Raw genomic sequence first — 19513 nt, 5'->3', positions numbered from 1 at the left:
AGACCTTGTGTAGTTCAAAACTCCAAGCTTTTAGACAGAAGGTAAGGCAGAAAAAAAATCTCATCAAAACCAGCAAGAGTAGTAAAAAAATATCCCCCTTAGTATTTCTATTGATATGAGTTAGTGAAGCAACAGATTTCAGCATCTTACTTGCAATCTGATTAGGTTTTGTACAAAAATAAATCTAATTCCAGAGCGCTGGTGACGGGCAATTAAACATTTCTTCAGAACCAAAAAAGGATCAGATTTACCAGGTGCTCAGTGTAAATGCATATTCACTGGCTTAACAAACTAAATATGCATTCAAATAATTACTTTCTTTAAGGGCGTGCTGCCAGTCAATCAAGCTGGAGATTATTCCCCTTTAGTAATTTCCTTTCCCAGCCCTGCATGGCTCCTGTACCTGAGAGGGAGCTGATGGCTCTGAACCACCAGGTCCAGGTGGCTTCAGACCCTTGGGGATGTGTCCCCTCCACTGATGGGGAGTATTTTCCTTTGCTTCCCTACCTAAGGAAAGCTGTTCCAGACTCTCCTGAGGCACAGCCCGTTTATTGACAGTGAATTCAGCCCCAGGCCACTGCTCTTCTCTGCCTGGGGCACTCTCCCCAGAGGTTTTTTGGGCAATTTTCCCTGTTTACTCTGCCCCAGGCAGGGTCCAGCACATCCACACCTGCCTCTCACCTGCTCCCAAATGAGCTCCAATCTTTAAGAAAATCCCATTGCTTGCTCCTAAATACAGATGATTACAACTTCCTACCCTTAAATCCCATCTCCTTGCCACAGCACTGCACCAATCCACCATTCAGTCCCTCTTATCCACACTGCTCCTCTCCATCATCAACACACCCAGCAGCAACCTGGCAGGAGGATAATGAAAATATTCAATTATTTCACTCCCAAATCCAGATCTGGGGGAACATGGCCAGCAGAGCCCCTCAGTTCCCACACACATCACATCCCCAGCACCAATCCCCTCCTGACAAGCAGGTTTTTGTCTCAAATGCAGGTTGGCAGGGAGGGTGACAAACAAATCAAGATATACATGAAATTAGCTTGATTCAAACCATTTTTGGAAGCTGGAACCCAGCACAGAGGAGCAGGTTCCCCTTCAGCCAAAGGGCAGAACCCCTGGGACACCCTGATCTACACCTCACCTCATTAGTGAGGGGAAGGAAACAAAACCTCCTGTTGAGTTTGGAGATGAAAAGGTCAGAGGTGAAACCATGAATGCTGCACCCAGTCCTCAACTTCTGAACTGGTTCCAATCATCTGGGCCAGATCCCTTCACATCTGGAGGAGGAGGTTCCCACTGGTAGGAACACTGCAGTGAGTCCTTTCAATGACCCCTGAGCCGAAAATAATAATAGCCATAATTAAAAAGAAATAATATCCACACACAGTGCTGCTGGGGAAGTGTTTGTTCAAGCTGGAGCTCTGGGGATTACCCAGGCTGAGAGATTTTCACCGCAGTCTTTTGCTAAGGGCATGAAAGCAGAAAATCCAGAGGAAAAAAACTCCAGGGAGTTCTGGAAGCTGCTGGGTCTGTGTGCTGGCTCCAGATTTCCTGTCCCCTCACTGATGCAACATCAGTGCTCCACAGTAGTCATTTCAGCTAATTGCTATCTACCATTAGCTGCAGAGTACTTACAAGGGATTCAATTCCACTGCATATTTGCTAATAAATCCCAAATGACACTGAGGAAGACAGCTGTATTTAGCTGCCTTTACCCTCTTATTAGCAGTGCTGAATAAGACCCCATTTCAATGGGGAATGGCTCCAACAAGCTGCGTCCTTTTCAGAAATCCAAATTCAAACTCCCCACTGCCTGCTGGAAAGCAAAAGTCATCCAGCATTCCCCTGCTTACACAACCTCTGTGGCTTTGATCCGTGGGGACAGGAGAGCAGAGGACAGATGGGAGCTATTTTCTGTTTTCAGAGCATTTTATGAAGCAGCTTTTGATGCTGAGTCGGTAGGTACAGAAACTTTCAACCTAAGGACTCCAAAATATTTTGCAGAGGTGCGAGGGCAGCAATTACCCCATTTTTCAAAAAGGCAGCTGAGGCTCTGTGGGCAAATTATGCCTTGCTGTGAGTCAGCTGCAGAGAAGGGAAAGGAACCCAGGAGCCCTGACTCCCAGAGCTCCTCCCTCCCAAGGGGAGCTGCTCCATCAGGAATGAGGTGCAGCACTTCCATCCAGGCAGGGATGCTCACACAGCTCAGCACAATGCCAAACAACCACTGAAGATGCCCCAAGAAAAGCCCCCAACTCCAGGAGCTGTAGGTATCCCTGACCTGCAGAAACCTGATCCACACCTGGAAGGTTTGGGCTCTCAGTAAATGATACACTGGTGATAATTATCTTGAATCCATGACCCAAATGCTGCCCACAGATCCAGCTGGACCTACAGGTAGAACAGAGAGCATAAGGAAATTTTTCTGTGTCAGCTGAGGAGTGAAATTTCTAACAGTCAATGAGCACAAATTTAAGTCATTGTGCTCCAAAATTACCCAAGTATCAAAGGACTACCATGGATGTAATTAACTTCCAGCACTTGAAAATGCTCAAATGAGATTAAGGTGCAAATGTGAATTTCATCTCAGCCTGGTTAACAGTTTCACTTGATAGCCAGTTTCAAAGCACTTAAATTATAAGATGCAAATACTTTGCAGGGTCTGAGGAAGTGATGATTAAGGAGATATCAATTTTAAAATTAATTCATTAAAACATGTTCTGACTCCCAAATGGAAAAAAAAAATACCATGAATCCACCAAGTGTATGAACTGATCAAATTCTCTGAAGGAGAACTGTGCAGGAGAACTCACTTTCAAGAACAGTGAGGGGGAAATGAGCCTGGAACACAATTTCTTTGCACAGCTCATCAGCAGGGCATAAGCCCAGCCACCAGCTGCCATCTGAGAAAAAGAGAAATAAAAGTAGAGGCCAGGAGCACCAGCTTGCCAAACACAAGTGGAGTCATGATGCTGATGCCTGAGGATGCTCTTTCCTTCCCAGAAACACAAAACCCAGCATTTTGTCTCATTCCTGCAGCACCTGACCCCTGAAATGTGCCCTGCAGAGCATCAGGAAAACCTGCAACAGGACGGGGTTTTAGGGATTTCTATTTTATCACAGAAGAGGTTTGGAATGAACTCAGCACAACAAAGGAAGCTTCCTGAGTTTTCCAGGAGTATTTTGCTTTCTTGTACAATACTAGCACCTTTAATGAGGTTAATCCATCACACTGCCATTAAACAGCACTCTGGGGATGATTTCACCAGCAGTGAAGTGCTATTTCCTTCAGTCACTTCCAGCAGCCAGAGAGCAGGAGAGGACATGCAGGCTGAGAGGCTTTTCATTACAAACTTACTTTAGCAATTGGGTCAACATAGCTCTCACTAAAATATATGCTGTGATTTAAACAAGTATACTGCAGAATCCAGCAAGTTACAATTACCACATACGTTAGAAAAAACAAGTAATTGCCTTATTGAAAGCCACCCAATGAAAACAATCAATTTATTTGTTACCTATTTTATTTATGCCATTCAGCTTCTATTACCCACCAGTATAGAGGAGCTCATTCAGGTCAAACTTAATACTGAAAATGGGCAAGTCTTGGTTTGGAGGGGTTCTTTCCAAATTCAGAAGAACCATAAATGAAGAGATATACAGACAATCTCCTCTCTAAAACTGCTCCCAGACACCCAGTGGGGGCTCAGCCAGTTCCCATGGGAGCTGACCTGGGGCTGCCTGAGCCAGGGGTGAGTCCTCATGGATCCTATGGGTGCCAGGAGTGCTCAGGGATCCCAGTGGAACTCCAGCACAGCAGTGCCAGCAGAGGTCAGACACAACAGGGCAGCTTAGACTGAAAACATCCCAACCTGCCCCAGTCCTTGCTCCAAGGTCCTGCCACCCCCAGCTGCTGGCAGGGTCAAGCTCAGCTCCACAAGTGCCACCAGCACAATTGTCCCAGTTGTTCTGGGCAGCTGCACGGGCTGTGTGAGCTCTCCTTTCCTGCACAACCTTCCCAAGTGAAAGCAAGGCTTGTTTCCCCACAAGCCCCCATCTATTCTCCATTCAAGCTGCCTGGAAACCCCTCCAGCTGCAGCTCCCACTTCTTCCTCTCTCAGCCTGCCTCAGAGCGTGGGCTTGCAGCAGGAAAACAACTGAGTATGGAAAAGGTGCTGCCAAGCCCCAGCAACACCAGGGACTGTGTTACAGCAAACAGAGGCACTTCTGCCTGTCCCACGTTCTTGCCCATGTCCCACCTCATCCCAAGCCTCCTGCAGCAGCTGGAGGCTGCACACACTCCCCACGTGTTGTCTCCTTCCTGCCCACAGCCCCTGCAAAACCACAGCCCCTGCTCAGGGCACGGCAATGGGATCGTCCTTGTGATGCAGCAGAAAAGGAAACCGTGGCAAAGATCACACCACAGCTTCTCACACTGACTCCACAGCAACCTACAGCCAATTTGGTTCTGTTCCCTTCCTGTCTCATCTGCTTCCGCCAGCCCCAAGCCAAGGGTTTCAATCCAAGAGAGAAGAGCCTTTGGGATCCATCAGAAAACTCACACCCTGAGCCTGGGCCAGGCAGGCTTTGAGCCAGGGAGGTGCTGAGCGATCCCAGCTCACCAAGAGAGCTCTAAGGATGCTCTGCAGCACCAGCACTTGCACCTGAAAGGGGTTTGGATGGGACCTCAGTGACAGAGCCAGCACAAACCTGGCCCTCATCCTTCCTGCAGAACTCACTGAAGAGCAAATAGCAGGAACCAGACAAATCCAGTGAATCCAAACATGCAGCAACTTCTTTTTCACATGACCATCTGCTAAAGCCTGTGAGGAGGGTAAAATCAAGCTTGAGTACACCAGGGACAGCCTGTGATAGTCTCTCCTTTAGTGATTACAGCCCTGAGTGCCCAAACCAGAGGGATTCACAAAGGTGGCTCTCTGGGGTCACACAGGGCACGTGGGCAGAGCTTCTGCCAGGGCTGAAGCACTGACAGCCACCAGGACAGATTGCTGTTGGCAAAGCTGCAGCACAGCAGACTGCACCAATTTCACGCTGTTTTTCTGCAGCTGTTTCCTGCTCAGAGAGATGTTTAAAGCATTGTTGTGCTCTCCCTGAAAATTCCAGGGGTGCCAAAAATCAGGCATCAGCCCAGAAACACTTACAGATTTAAAAAACCAACAGAACAAGAGTTCACACTGGACACTGCCCTTCTTCCTGGCTGTTACACAGCCTACAGGGCATCCCTTTGGATTTTGTATAGATAATTCCACATCTGTCTGAAAAACAAGGGAAGAGGCTCCCCAGGAGCTCAAATATCAGCCAGGTGTCCACTGCAACCTTTGCTAGCATCTTTAAAACTGTTCCTCCATCTCTTCAATGCAAACCCAAACCCAGCAGACCAGCACCAAAAGTACTTCAGGGCGCTCCAAGGCACTGTGGAAAGATCTGTGCATCCCATCAGATTCATGTGCAAACCCCCAAATCTGAGCGTGGCAGGATTCCCAGAAAGCTCCGTGGTTCCATGTGAGGTGAGAATTCCACTCCTCCCTGAGAGCAGCCCCGCTGTCTGGCACTGTGCTGGGTGTTGCTGCCTCTGCAGGGAACCCTCCAGCATCCTGCAAGCTGCTTTCACTGCTTCCACAGCTCTGTGGGACTGAGTCCTCCACAGCATCTCCCCAGATTTTTAGCACTTCTGTCCCAAAATGGCTCCATGGAAAACATTCACCCTGGAAAATCAAGCACAGGGAGGCAAATCCTGCTCCTCCTTACACATCAGTTTGGCTCTGTCACTGTGGCATTACTGCAGCTCAATCACAGGTGTAAACAGCAGCAAACATATTTTGAGAAGTTTGTCATGCAGATCACATCCTTCATGTGTGAAATGGGCTCTGGTCCTGTTCTTCAGGAGGAGTTTGTACGAACATCCTGCTTCTCAAAAGTCTTCCCAAATACAGCAAGAATGCTCCTCTCCACAGGCCTATTTCAGGTTTAATTTAGATCCTTCTTGCAATCTCACAGGTATTGCAATGAGTTTACAGACCACAGGCTGCTGCTCTGGAGCTCTGGGAGAATTCCCTGCTCCCCTCCTGCCTCACACCAGTGAGAGAAGGGAGGATCCAGCATCAGGCTTACAACACATGCCCAAATCCAGGGAGCCCATTTATCCTGACAACTGAATTATGCATGTCTGCAGAAAATCTCCGCTCCTGCACAGAGACATTATCATCATCCAGCAGTGAAAAAAACACACGGCACAGCACCAGGCTGCATGGAAAACGTGCTTCAGGAGCAGGGACAGGGAGGAGGAGACAGCTGACAAGACAGCTCTTACCTTAACCCCTAAGGGTGGTGGGCTGGGGGAGCTGCTGCCATGCAGGAACAGCTCTGTTTCCACAGGGATTCTGTGTGCTGGAGGATCCAGGGCATTCCAGAGTGTTTGTGCATTAGTGCTGCACAAACAGCCTCCACGAACCTTTTGGGAGCAGCTCCATCCACCAACACGCATGGCTTTAATTGGAGATGGTTTCCTTTTTTTTTTTTTTTCTTACTTCCATTCCAGTCACATGTTGGAAGCTGTTAGTTTTCTCTCCTCTGTGAGTATCTGGATGGCTGCAGTCTCACTCTCCTGCCTGAGCTATGCCAGCCTCAGGCAAGCAGCTCCAAGAGCGTCAGCCTCGACAAATGACTCAGTTCTGTCTGGAGCCAGGTCTGCAAAGCATCTTCTCCTTCCCTTCCCTTCCTGCTGCTCACACATCTGCCCTGGGCAGGTGAGCTCTGCCCTTCCCACATGGGCTTGGAGCTCCACAAAGCAAAGCTGGAGCCCCCAAGAAAACCTGAAGGGAATTCCTGACTCACACTGGGGGAACTTCACCCAGCACCATTCAGGAAGGGATTTCCACCCCAGGAAAATCATCGCGCTCAGTGCAGGGAACACAACATTTTCCTCTGCTCACTCCTCATCCTTACATGACAGATCCACTGCTGGTCCCCTCTGCCAAGTGGTCACTCACTGGCACAGCTGATGACAACTTCCTACCAAAAACACTGGTGCCAAAGGATAGTTTTATTGAAGAGAATATCCAGCAGAGTGAGTTTTTCTTTTCTTTAGAACAGCAGAGGAAAATGTGGGTCTTTTCAGTCACTTCATTATTAACTCCTCAGGCACCTGAGCATGCTGCAGAAGCTCCCTGTGAACCAGGGCACACGAAAGGGATGAACTCACAGAAAAAAGCAGCCTTCCTTTCTCCCTGGCTTTACCCAGGAAGGCACCAAACCACACACTTCCATCAACCAAGCAGTTCCTGCTTGTAGTTTCCTGGATTACTGCCCTGATGGAAGCAATTTATACAAGTGCTGGCCAAGGGCTGCAGCCTTAAAATTCTGGGCACATTGCAGTGAACTCATATGTTTTATTATTTAGACCCATGCAGGAGCTCAGACACTCAGCTGAACTCGGAGGCCAGGAAATGCCTGGAGGTACACGTGGAGTATCACAATTCCAGGACATTTTGCTGCTTTTATGGGTGCAAGCACCACGAGATGTTGGCCCGTGGGCTTCTCAAGCTGGAAATCACAAGGGCTTGTTTGTCAGGGGAAAAAGAAGAACACACCAGTGGCTTAGGAAGCTCAGTATTTTCATTTGTTAGCTGCTGGTGGTTTGTATTCCTGCCTTCATGCTGCAGAAGGCTTGGCTGATAAACAACCTGAATCTGATGGCCTCTGTGTTTTGCAGCAAGATCCAATCCCCAGAGCATTTCCTCCATACAAATCTCTGCAGACAGCTGCTAAAAAAAGGGGTTGTTGCTGCTGCAGCACCAGCTGGGATATGGTGAGTGCACAAGGACAGTGAGGACAGGACCCTCCTCAAAGCCCTGGCAGCTCCTGCCCATCCCAAATCCTTCCTGCCTGACTGTAACTACAGATGTGTGCTTTTCTGTCTCCATCCTTCACCATACCCCAACAGCCAGCCACCCCCAAGGCAGGGCAAGTCCACTCACTCACACAATTGAACTGGCAGGGTTTTCTGACAGGGAACATTGCTCTGTGTTCCTCTCTCCTTCTTAACTGCTCTCTTCTCAAAGCCTGAAAGCCAGGGAGTCACTCAGGGCTGTTCTGCTTTTTTCAAGCCAGTCTCTGGCACTGAGCTCTTCACAGTGACCAGAGCCCAGGGCCACCCAGGCTGCTCTTTCTGTGGTTTGCAGTGCTCCCTTTGCAAGGCACACCTTGTAAAAACCGGCAGAGAATTTAATTCACCAGCTGGTAACTCCCTCCTAAACAGCTTTCTGCTCCCTCTCAGAACACCACAGCCACTGTAATTTTGTGTGACACCAGTGCTGGGCTCAGTAAAGGACAAAGCCAAGGTCTCCAATTCACTCTGACCTGGGTGAGGAAGTGCTGAAGTAAAGAAGTGGGAGTCAGGACATTCAGCTCCCAGTTTCACCCCCTCTATTCTCTTCCACCCTGAAGGCTATACAATTTCAAGCCCTTCAAAACAGGAACACTATTTCCCAGAAAAGCTGCAATAAAATACTGGTGTTTACCATGCGCTCCGAAACCCTGGAACGGATGCAACCCTGCCAGGATCCACTCAGCACCATCCTACAAACCACGAATAACAGTAATTAACAAATAGCCCAGAGAGATGAATATTAATCAGCACTTCCCAGCTCTCCTCAGGCATGAACGGATATTCCACAGATGGAGTGCAGGAAGAGCCACCTCAACTCTGCAGCGTGGCTCACACAAGAAACCTGTCCCACAGCTAACTAATTTAGGCTGAAGCTGCTCCAGAGCACAGGAAAACGCAGCAACTCACACCAAAGTGCCCAAGGAGGTACCACCAGGTACAGGTGAACACTCAAATGGCACATGCTGTGACACTTCCCCAGTGCTCTGCAAAATCACAGGAGTGTCAAGAAAGTCCTGGAAACAGACCTGGGAAGGCACTTGGTACATCAAACCCCTTTGTTCTACCTGTAAATCCACATTTGTGCAGCTCTGTTAATGAAGGCATGGAGAAACTCCACCACACACAGGGAGCACTGTCCAAACCCCAGGTGGGGCTTCCCCTGGGGAACTCAGCATCACTATAAATTATTTGTGTTGCCCTACAGCAAAGCTGATCTCCTTGTGCCGAGTCTGCTGCAATCCTGTACCAGAAGCCAATCTTGCAAATCAAGGAAATCTGTCCCAAATCCCATCACAGACCAGCAGCTGCACCTGCACCTACAGCACCCAGGAAAGGGCTCCCATTCTCAGGAGCCAACTCTTCTGCCTGGCAGCCAGAAAGCGTGAGGGGATCAGAGCAGGGTCCCCAGGGCAGGAAAGGAGCCCTGTCAGCCCCTGTGTGCTCACTCACCTTGTGCAGCTCAGAGCCAGCTGCAGACTGAACTCACAGCTCCCAGTCCTGCCCATGCATGTTTTTTTAAAAGCAGTTTCCAAGGCAAAACATCTGCTCCCAGGTGGAACATGAAATAGCTCTTACGCTGAGCTATGCTATTAGTGTTTTCTCCATTTAAGTCCTTTTTTTCTTGGTCTTTCTCTTGCATTAGCCCCTAACTCCCAGTGAGGAGCCCCTCTGGCTGCTCCAGAGGGTGTAAGAGCAAAGGGCCACAGAAAAGCTTGAGGGGAGCCAAGACAATCCAATATTCCTCTTCCAAAAATCCCTCCAGGGGTAGTAGCTGCACAGAGCCACTGATTCACAGAAGGTGAAGCTTCTTCAGACAGACCCTGTCTAATCTCAGAGTCAGAAAAGAATCACCTGTGGTTCCAGAGCCTGGCATCCTCAGGCAAAATCCTCTTGCTGAAAGTAAACTGGGAATAGTTTTTTAAGCTATTGACTCCTAGCTACCCTGAAGGTACTGAACAGACAGCACCACTGCTTTCCAAATCATTAATTCAGAGCTTTGTTGCTGCTCCAGTATCCAGGGCCTTGCAGAAGATCTTCTTATCCCTTCCACTGAAGTAAGGAAGAGCAGATATCAATGAGGTGCCTGAGCAGATGTTTGTCCCCCCCCTTTTCCAGGCTTCAGGGGGACAGGGACCCCTCAGGCAGTTCCAGGACCAGGCCATTACACTGGTTGGGGTTTGGGTGCCCACTTTGAAGGCTCTCAGTGTTCCACGCCTCAGATTCAGTTCTGAAAAGAGCCTGTCTGTGCCCCCCTCCTGAAAGGAACAGAGGTCATGGCTATTGTCCTTAACCAGCCCTGTTAATTTTATCCCAGGAGAAGTGAGTTAAGTCACTTAAGTACAGAGCTCTGCTGCAAATTGCTCATTTAATATTGCCCTTGAAACTGCACTGTAATGATAATTTCTCACTTCCTTCCCTAGGCAGTTGCATAACATTGCTGGGCATTGTTTAGAGAGCTCCAAAGCTGAGGCTGCTGTGTCCCTTTTGCCTTCTCCTCATCAAGCACTGGCAGGGATGTTGACTTTCTGGTTGTAAGGGGTTTTTTGGCTGGTTTTTTTTTTTTTGGGTTTTTTTTTTATTCCATCAGCTTATTACATTAAACAACAGATGGACACGACTCTGAATGCAAATAGCCTTCCAACAAAATTACTCCTACTTTCTTCAGCTTTCAGTAGAAAAAAAAAAAAATCCCATTTATACCAGTTAAATCTAAGCCAATTAGAAAGTCAGATCTGTCAAATAACATTTAATTAAAAGTATCTTCAGGGAGGGAGCAGCTTGGTCAATGAAAAGCTTTCCCACTGACAATATAAATAGCCCAGGCTCAGAATTCAGCAGCCTCACTTTGTGGTTGGGATACTCAGCCTATGTGCCCAGACCAGGAGGAATTTGGGTTTCATGGCTTTGGTTGGCAAAGGATTTTATAACAGGGAAGTGGAATTCTGGAAGCTGGGGTGGCTGATCAAAGGAACACAGAGAGCAGGACTGGGATGGGACACAGCACCAGACAGATCTGAGAACAATTTGGAGATGCAATTGCTCTTCAAGCAGAGCAGCATCAAGAGTTAAGTAAAATCCATCTCTCCACTTTCAGAAATTTGCTGCTTGTGGCTTCTTGCAGTGTGAGACCTGACAGAGTTCAAACCTGTTCTTCAAGAAAATTTGGACACCGCCTCAAGTGAAAAAACATGAGACAGCAAGAAATCAACATACCAACAACAAAAATACAGTTTATATTCTCCAGTAACAGAAAGTCTGGTATGCTGGAGAGGAGGCAGGAGAGCACAGAGGGGAAAACAGGAACATGAGAGCTGGGGAGACAAGGCTTGAGACAGAGCAGCATTTGCTGTGTGGAGAGCTCAAACTAAAGAGAGCAGCGACCAAGTTGTGTCCTGGGGATGTGTTAAAACAGCACAGATAAAGGGGGGCACATCTAGGAGGTCCCTGGATCCAGGACACAGGCCAGGCTCAGCCCAGATACACCTCAGGGCAGGTGGCAGCAGGGTGGTCCTGCAGGGACCCCTTGTCCCACCCCAGCACTGCCACCCCCTTTAATGGGAACACACACACACAGTCCACAGGATCCTCCAAGGCAGGATCTTCCATCCTGATGAACTTCCTTTAAACTAAGCCATTCTATCACTGTCACCCCATAAAAAAAGAAAAAAAAATCCTTTCCTATCTGCCTCCCACAGATGCTCCCTCCAAGCCAGAGGTCTGGATCAGTGAGGAGAGAAGTTGAATCCCCAGACTTCTATCAGCATTTCCAATTTTAAGCCTTTCTGCTTCTGGCTGTGACTTTGTTCATCCTCAAGGCACCACCAAGGCAAGGCTTTCCCCTATGGTTTATGTAACGTATCAGGAAAAAAATCCAATGTCTGGGGCACTCATCACTGAGCTGGAGGAAGTGACTTGAGTGGTCATGGTCCAGCTGCATTTGGCTCAAGAGAGGAAGATCAAAAAAAGGATTTTAAAAATCACTCTTCTATTACAAATCAGTTTCTCAGCTTTCATAACAAGTTTTCATCCTTTGGTGTAACAGGCACTGCTTTCCCTAACTTTGATAATAAGGGGCAGCAGATCCCTAATTGGCCACATCCTCCAGGAAAACAGAAATTAATCACATACAGGATTTTCCTGTGGCATAAGCAGCTCATGCTGCAGACACCAACCAAAGCTCTGACAGAAACTGGGGCCAGAACAGGACCCACCACTCAAGGAGTGAACAAAATTGCTGCTCCCTGCCACCACGATCCAAACACCAATCTCCTGTTCACAGGAACCCTTTCCAGTGTCCCTGCTCTCCTGCTGGCCACGAGTTCCTGGAGACACTTTCCCAGGAGAGGAGCATCCAGTGACCAGTGCAACAGGTAGCACAAGGCACCTGACTGTCTGGGCAGCACAGCTCCCTCCTTCCTCACGGCCAACATTCCAGGTGGGAAGGGTCACAGCTTCTGTCAGACTCAGCTCCGCTGTGATTATTAACATTTATCTCGCAGGAAATTGGCTTTGAGGGGTGTCCTCAGGCCACAGCTGAGTCACAAACTGATTTGACTTCAGTTGACTCAGAGGCAAACTTGGAATAACCACAAACACGTGGCCAAGACTCAGTGTTCTTCTCTTTCTTGTCTGCTTGGCACAAACATCCCATGCAAGGCACGGGATTTGGGGATAAAGCATCCAGAGGGACTGCTCTCACCCCAGGAGAGGCACAGCCAGCAGAAGCTGAAGCAGTGAAGTGCAAGTCAGCACAGGGAGAAGGCAGAGCATCACCTCAGCTCCATTTACATGTGCACAGAGTCCAGTGAACACCCTGAGGACAAGCAGCGCTTGTATTGCAGCAGCACCTACTGCGAGTGATCCTAAAGCAGGATCACTCTGTGCCAGGCACAAAGCACAGCCCTGTCCCATGGGAGACCACAGGGAGCAGGGACAGAGCTGCTTTCCTCACATCCCATGAGGTGAAACACAGAAAAATCAAAAAGGACGCCCAAAATCCTGGGGAAATCTGCAAAGCACCAAGTCCCAGGTCTGTGCAGAAGGATCCCTCTCCCTGTTGAGGTGGACACTCAAAGTCCTGCTTTGCTCCACTTTGGGATAACCACATGACTCACCAGTGCTGAAAGTACAAGCGAGAAATTCAAAACATGCCAAGAGAGATGTCAACAAAGCCAACACTGCCTGCTAAGCTATCATATAATTTTTGCTCAGGCCAGCTATTACACACAGCTATTTTAGAAATGTTTGTCCTGTTTTACACATTCTTCTGCCTGATGGAGACTGCCAAAAGAAGAAAAATCAGAATCTTTCAGGAAACTCTGAACCAGCATTCAGAAATGCAATAAGCAATTTCAAGTTTCATCTATGGAGTAAATAGAGACCAAATGGTCATTCCCAGCTTTCTGGCAGTGCACCTGAGCCCCTTCCCACTCCCTCAGAGGAAGCTGATTGAACTTTTCCAAACCCAGCACTGCTACTGGTGCTAATTTTCACCTCAGGGAGATACAATTAAATACCACCTCTTGGAAAGAAAATAGCTGTTTGCCTTGCATAAAGTCCAGATTCAAAAGTTGTGCGAGTTTACTTGACAAGAACTAGGGAAAATAGGGAAGTATTTCACGGTATTGTTATCCCTTGGGTACACACAAAACAAACAGGATGGAGGTTCACCCCAATAGTGGATTTTGCCCCCAGTTTCCTTTGCAAACCCCAGTTTACTCTGCCGCAACCACCCCGCTGAGTTGTGCCCTCTCTCGCTGCCTTCCACGTCAGAAATCCGGCAATTTCTCCATCCCAGTTTTCCCATCGGAACGGGAGGAAGGAGCCTCCTCTCTCAGAGCTCTGTGGTGCTCAGAGCACTCTCTAATTGCCCGATGCACATTCAGGTCAGGTCCTCGCCCTGGTGACACTAATGAGCGAGATGGGGACTGTTGGTGACACAATCAAGGGAAGTTTGTAAACATCACAAAAGCCAGGAGTGCTCTGGAAAACAGAAACCGCAGGAGAACAGAGAGCAAGGGAAGGGAAAGGCAGAAACAAGGTGTGCTTTTATCCGAGTTCTCAGACCAGAATAATGCATTTCTGGACTGACTGCAGCATTATCTAAAGTTCTTTCTGTGTGGGATCAATAACATCTCCATCATGTCAGTGCAGTACAGTGAGGGTTTCCCCAGGACATGTCCATGTCTCCTTCCCAGACCCAGAAACCTCCAGAGTGCCCTTTTAAAAGCAAGGGGCCAAATCCAGGGTAGCTCTCTGGACAATTGTCCCCAGCATGAGCTCGTCACTCTCCACAGTCCAGGGGAACCGCTGGATGGATTTGGTGCTTCCTGAACCTTCAAAATCAGCCAGCCAGCACAAAAAGACAAGTTAGAGCACCTGCAGCAGTGGAGAAGAGCAGGACAGCTGCTGCCAGCAGGAATTTCACAATTCTGCCCAAAAAAGTCCTCAGAAGTAACACAAAGCTGAATCAGTGCACTTAAATTAGTAACAGCCCAAAAGTCCACGGAAGGTAAAGCAGTAACTCAGGCTCACACAGAACTTGGCCAGCTCAAATTTGAGGAGCACAGTCGCAGAACTGGACAATTCCAACAAGCCCCAACACTGGGAGCTGACCCCACAGGTACATCAGCCCTGCAGAGTCACAACCTCCAAAGCCCTGGACTTCCAACAAGTCCTGCCTGAAACTTCCCAGTTCTGTGCAGCAAATGGCATCAGAAAGGTGAGCAAATGCAGACACACAGAGCTGCTGCACAGGGGCAGAAACAGCCTGGTTTGTGGTGTAGCAGAAGTTTTGACTCCAGTCTCTATAAACAGAAATGTCTGACCCAGTCAGCACCCGGATTATTTGCTGCCAGCACAACAGAGCACATGCCTTTGTTTAGGAGGGGCTGAATTTAGAGAACCACTAAAGGACGTAATAAAATGAATAAACACTTTCATTTTTGACATGCTTCACCCCACCCACCCCTGTTTCCCAGAAAGAAAAGAACCCCCCCAGTTCCCCAGATAAGGGGTTTGCACAGCTACCTTCCACAGTTCTTACACCTCAATTAATGGTCCCAGGCAAAAAGAAAATCCCACTTATTAAGATTTGAGTACCAGGCACTGGATTTTTAGTCCCAGCCACCTGAGGTTCCACCCATCACACCAGTCAGAGGAACTGAACTCACCCTCAAGTTTCTGCAAAGCAATAAAAGTGAAGTAAAGGAAGAAATTAAGTAACCACTGATCTTGCAGAACAGTGAGGACAGAGGCTCCACCAGCGCCTGCTTTCAAGGCCTAAAAGGCACAGAAGAGTCTTTTAAAACCACACGTCCTGCCAGAGGCACCCAGACAAGTGACAGGAAAACGCTTCCCATTTCTCTTCCCCAGCAGCTGGGAGCAGTGTTCATGTGCAGGCACACTTTTGTGATAAGCAGCCTCCCGCTAAAATTTCCTTTTGCAAAAGTGAACCAAAATCTAGTCCCCAGAAAGTTTCCAAGAAAAACAAAGAGAAAGAAAGAAGAAGGGCGAGGTTGGTTAAAATCCAGGAGGATTCTCCCCAGCTCTAGCTCCCCCAGAGTAGGCAGAGCAATGACATTAACTCTGCTGGAGTTAATTTATCCCTGGAGTTGCTGTACAACAAAACCAAGAAACACCTGCTGCCCTCCCTAATGAACCAGCACTCATTAAAGCAGACAACCCACTAGCTGCTGTGCTAATTACTGCAGAGCATGCAAAGGGAATTGATGAAAAGCTACTGTATCCCATACACTTCAAGCATTCTTGGGCTTTTTTAGCTCTCTAGTCCAGTCACTGCATCACCTCTACTTCAGGCTGCTAGAGGAGAGATAGAACACAACCATGGTGAACAGCATGAACAACGCTGTAAGGCCTCAAAGTCACTCCTTTAGTCCTCTTTGGGTTTAGTCTTTTCCAGTTTTGATCTAAATGAAGAGAAAGGGCATTGCCATAAACGCCGAACAACCTGGAGCTAAATTTTTTTTTTTTTTCTTTTCCCCTTAACCCTGTGTGAATTTCTGTAGCGCCCAGTTGTAAAGCTGAGACTCCAAGTCTCTGCAGTGCGATCAGGAGCCTCCCATGCGAATGCCCAGCTCCGAGCATCACCCTCCTCAACAGAGGAGCCGCTGGCTCCAGGCAGTGCCAAGGATCCACCCGAGCATCTCCAGCTCCCACCACCCACGAGCTGCCCCAGGGAGGGAGCTCCGCGTCCTTCCCGGCTCCTCTCACTCCACTCCGGCTGGATCCCCACCCAGGCAACAGCTCCTGCCTTCCCGCGGACCAGCGCTCGCTCCTCCCGTCCCTCCGCTGCGCTCCCGGCGCTCGGCGACGGGATGTCCCCAAGGACCGCGGTGTCCCCAAGGACCGCGGTGTCCCCAAGGACCGCGGTGTCCCCAAGGCTCCTCGGGCTCGCTGCTGGGCACAGCTCCGGGTCCGGGCTCTCCCCGTTCCGGCTCACCTGGAGTAGAAGCGCCGGGCGGCGGAGCCGGGGCTGTCCCCGCCGGGCGGGCTCGCCATGGGCGGCGGGGAGCGGGCAGCGGAGTATGGCAGCGCCGGGAAGTGATGCACCGAGCAAAGAAACTCGCGGGCAGGCCCCTCCTCCGGCTGATGTCACCCGGCCTGCCTCCCTCTGCCTCCCTCCGGCCGCGGGACGGCATCCCGGGGGCGGCAGAGCCCCCCGTCCCCCCGGGGACGTCCCCTCGGGGACATCCCCTCGGTGACATCCCCTCGGTGACATCCCCGGTAGTGCCTCAGCGCTCACCTGGGAGCGGCCCCAGGTGCGGGCACCACACCTGCACGTTATCGCCGAGGGAGAGCGGAGCAGCGTCGCTGATTTCTGCTCAGGTCGAGCCGCTGAAAACCATAAACGAGTCTCGGTTTTGGCTTGGTCGAAGTTCTTTTGTCTTCAAAAGCGTCTGCACCTGGAGGCAGCCAGGACCTGGCAGGGCTGCATTTGCTGTGCTGGCTCAGCAGGGCTGTGCCACAGCCACAGAGCAAAGTCTGGCTGCTCTCTTTGGTAGTGAGGAATCCCCCAGGAAAAGGGATTTTCCCTCTGGCTCACAGAAGCTTATTTCAATTAACTGTGTCCCGTTGAAACTTGGGGCTTTACATGTTAAAATATTTATTTCCATCTAGACACCTAGAGAAGGATGCAGGTCGTTTTCAAACAGTGCATCCACCTCCCTCTGTTCTCCACGGCTTGAGATGCTCCTGGAAAAGTTAGGGAGCTGGTCACTCAGCAGAAACCTGGCTGAAAGTTAAGGCCACTTACCCAGCAACAGCAAATTAAATGTCATTGTCATTACAGACCCACCCCCAGATAAGCACAGCGACAAACTCTGGCTTTCCCTGGGTTCCAGCATCTTGCTCTGCACACACAGAACCCCGTGGTCGGTGGGAATCCAGAGCCATGCCTACTTACTGCCTGTTTTACCCTGGGGATCTGCTCAAATCCCCTCTCAGGAGTAAATCCAGATCCTGCTCAGGAAAGAACATCATCAATAACACCCCACTAGCAAACCACAAAAGCCTCTTTCCCAAGAGCTAATTGATTGAGCATTTAAATTCAAAACAAAACCCCATAAACAAACTTGTGTCTGTGTCTCAGCTTAGGAATAGTCTCAATTCTGCAGATAAACCTCAGCTGAGGTTTTTCTCAGCAGAGAAAGCTGAAACCATCCTGCTGAGAGCTGTCTCCTCACCCACAGAGGTGTGGTGCTGTCCTGGGTGTTTATTACCCCAATAAAAAGGAACTCCCCTGCACCCCTGAGTAACCAGCCACTGAACCCCCACTGGAAGGGGCAGTCTTGGACACCGTGCCTCACAACAACCAGTTTTTACCCAGATTTCTGCTTTCACTGACAGCAGCAAACATCCTGGTGCAAAGCAGCTTTCACAAGCCACGGAAACATGGGACTGCTCATCCCTAAGAGATTTTGGCACTTCAGAGGGGGTGTTTGTCCATGCCTCCCCCTTCTTCCAGACAAGGACACGAGTGCAAAAGATGAAACCCAGCCTGTGCTGCTGCTGCTGCAGCCCTTCCTCAGCCCCAGGCGCTGAGGATGCCAAACTGAGCTGGGCCCCAGTGCTGGGCTGGCATTCAACGAGTGTGGGAAGACAGAGGAATTGCCCTTCAGAGAAACAATGCTGGAAAGGAGAGCAGGGGAAAGGAGGGAGGAGGCCAGCTTCCAGTTTGGGCTCCAGCCAGATCTATGGTGTTCCACAGAGCTCTGGGCAAGTGGGTCACCCCCACGTTAATAACACAGGAATCGCTCGGTCAAATTCCAGGGCCTGGGTTGTGCAGGAGGTCAGACTGAGATGAGCATAATGGTCCCCTCTGGCCTTCAAACTCATGAATTTGCAATGGATAATTTATCATCTGACAAACTCGGCTTCTCTTTCTTCTTGTACAAGTGGCAAATAGGTCACAGTAGATTCGAATTCATTAGATGAAATAATTCAGTTACTTTGCTGTGGGTTGGGTTTGGTTAACCCTACGTGTTCATGCCAAGAAGTTCCCTGCAAAGACTTGGACCTCAGCCACAACTCAGATCCATTGCTCAGCTGCAATGAAACAGGAAAATTATAAGAGTACAGAGAGAAAGAAACCTCAGTACTTCAGAAATGCCACTAATTCCTCTGGTGACCTGTGTGCACATTGTGTCATATGTTGGGAAGGACCTGAAGCAATTAGAGAGGCTCCAGATGAATGTGACAAGTGTGACCTACGAGAGAGGTATGAGAATTGATTTGTTCAGCGCAGATAAGATCAAGAAGTGGAGCTGGAATCTTTAGACATTAAAAGGGCTGCTGCAGAATGGAAAAAAGGAGGAGTGGATCCTGAAGAACAGGGCAGGGTACAGCACAGCCAGGCCAGAATCCATCAAAGGCAATGCAGGGTTCATTTTCCTTTGATCTTATAGACCCCCTGCATCTCCAACATCTTTTGTTTCTGCAATCTTAAAGCCCAAAAACCTTGTTCCTCCCAGTTCCTGAGTGTCCCTACACCTTCACTTACAAACAGGCAGAATCACAGCTCTAAGCAGTAGGATTTCAGGATCCCTAAGACTTCTTGGGCAATTTTAAACATTTCTTTTATAAATTGATACCCGAAGCTATCACAACACAAGATGAAAGATCTCCAAGTGTTGCCATATTTCCTTCCACTTGGTTGAGACAGCCTTGAGAGCAGGAAGGTACAGAAAGCTCAAGGGAAGACAGCAAGACAGAAGACAACAATAAATTTTGCCAACGAGTTAAGAATTGCCAGGACATAGGAACATCCCTCTGCTGCCCTCCATGTCTTCATCACCCAGACACACCAGACCCAGGCACTCCCTCCAAAACACAAAGATTCATCTTAATTAGCACAGCAGCTTTCCTGCAGCTCACTGAATGGATTGCTGGGGGCCTCTGCTGGGGTTTGTGAGCAAAAAGAGCTCTGCAATTCAGGCTCTGGAGCTGACAGACCCCAGCTGAAATCACTACAGAACTGGCACTGTAATTGTCTTCTCTTTCTGGTGACAGCCATGATTAATCACCAGACTTTGAACAGCCTTTTTTTTCCCCAGCTGGCAGATTCCAAAAGC

General features: G+C 49.1%; 1 protein-coding gene across 1 annotated transcript in view; it reads right to left on the bottom strand.

Annotated features, from left to right (window-relative positions):
• The window catches only part of GPSM1 (G protein signaling modulator 1), a 61875-nt gene extending 45411 nt beyond the window's left edge, over positions 1-16464 (bottom strand). The window contains exon 1 of the mRNA XM_062505458.1: positions 16384-16464. Coding sequence (XP_062361442.1) covers positions 16384-16442 — 59 coding nt within the window. The 5' untranslated portion in view covers positions 16443-16464. The remainder of the gene's footprint in view (positions 1-16383) is intronic.
• Between the last annotated feature and the right edge of the window lie 3049 nt (positions 16465-19513).

This window comes from Cinclus cinclus, chromosome 19 (assembly GCF_963662255.1).
Source record: "Cinclus cinclus chromosome 19, bCinCin1.1, whole genome shotgun sequence".
Lineage (NCBI taxonomy): Eukaryota > Metazoa > Chordata > Aves > Passeriformes > Cinclidae > Cinclus > Cinclus cinclus.
The sequence above is the reverse complement of the archived record's forward strand: the minus strand, read 5'-3'. Positions and strand labels throughout refer to the sequence as shown.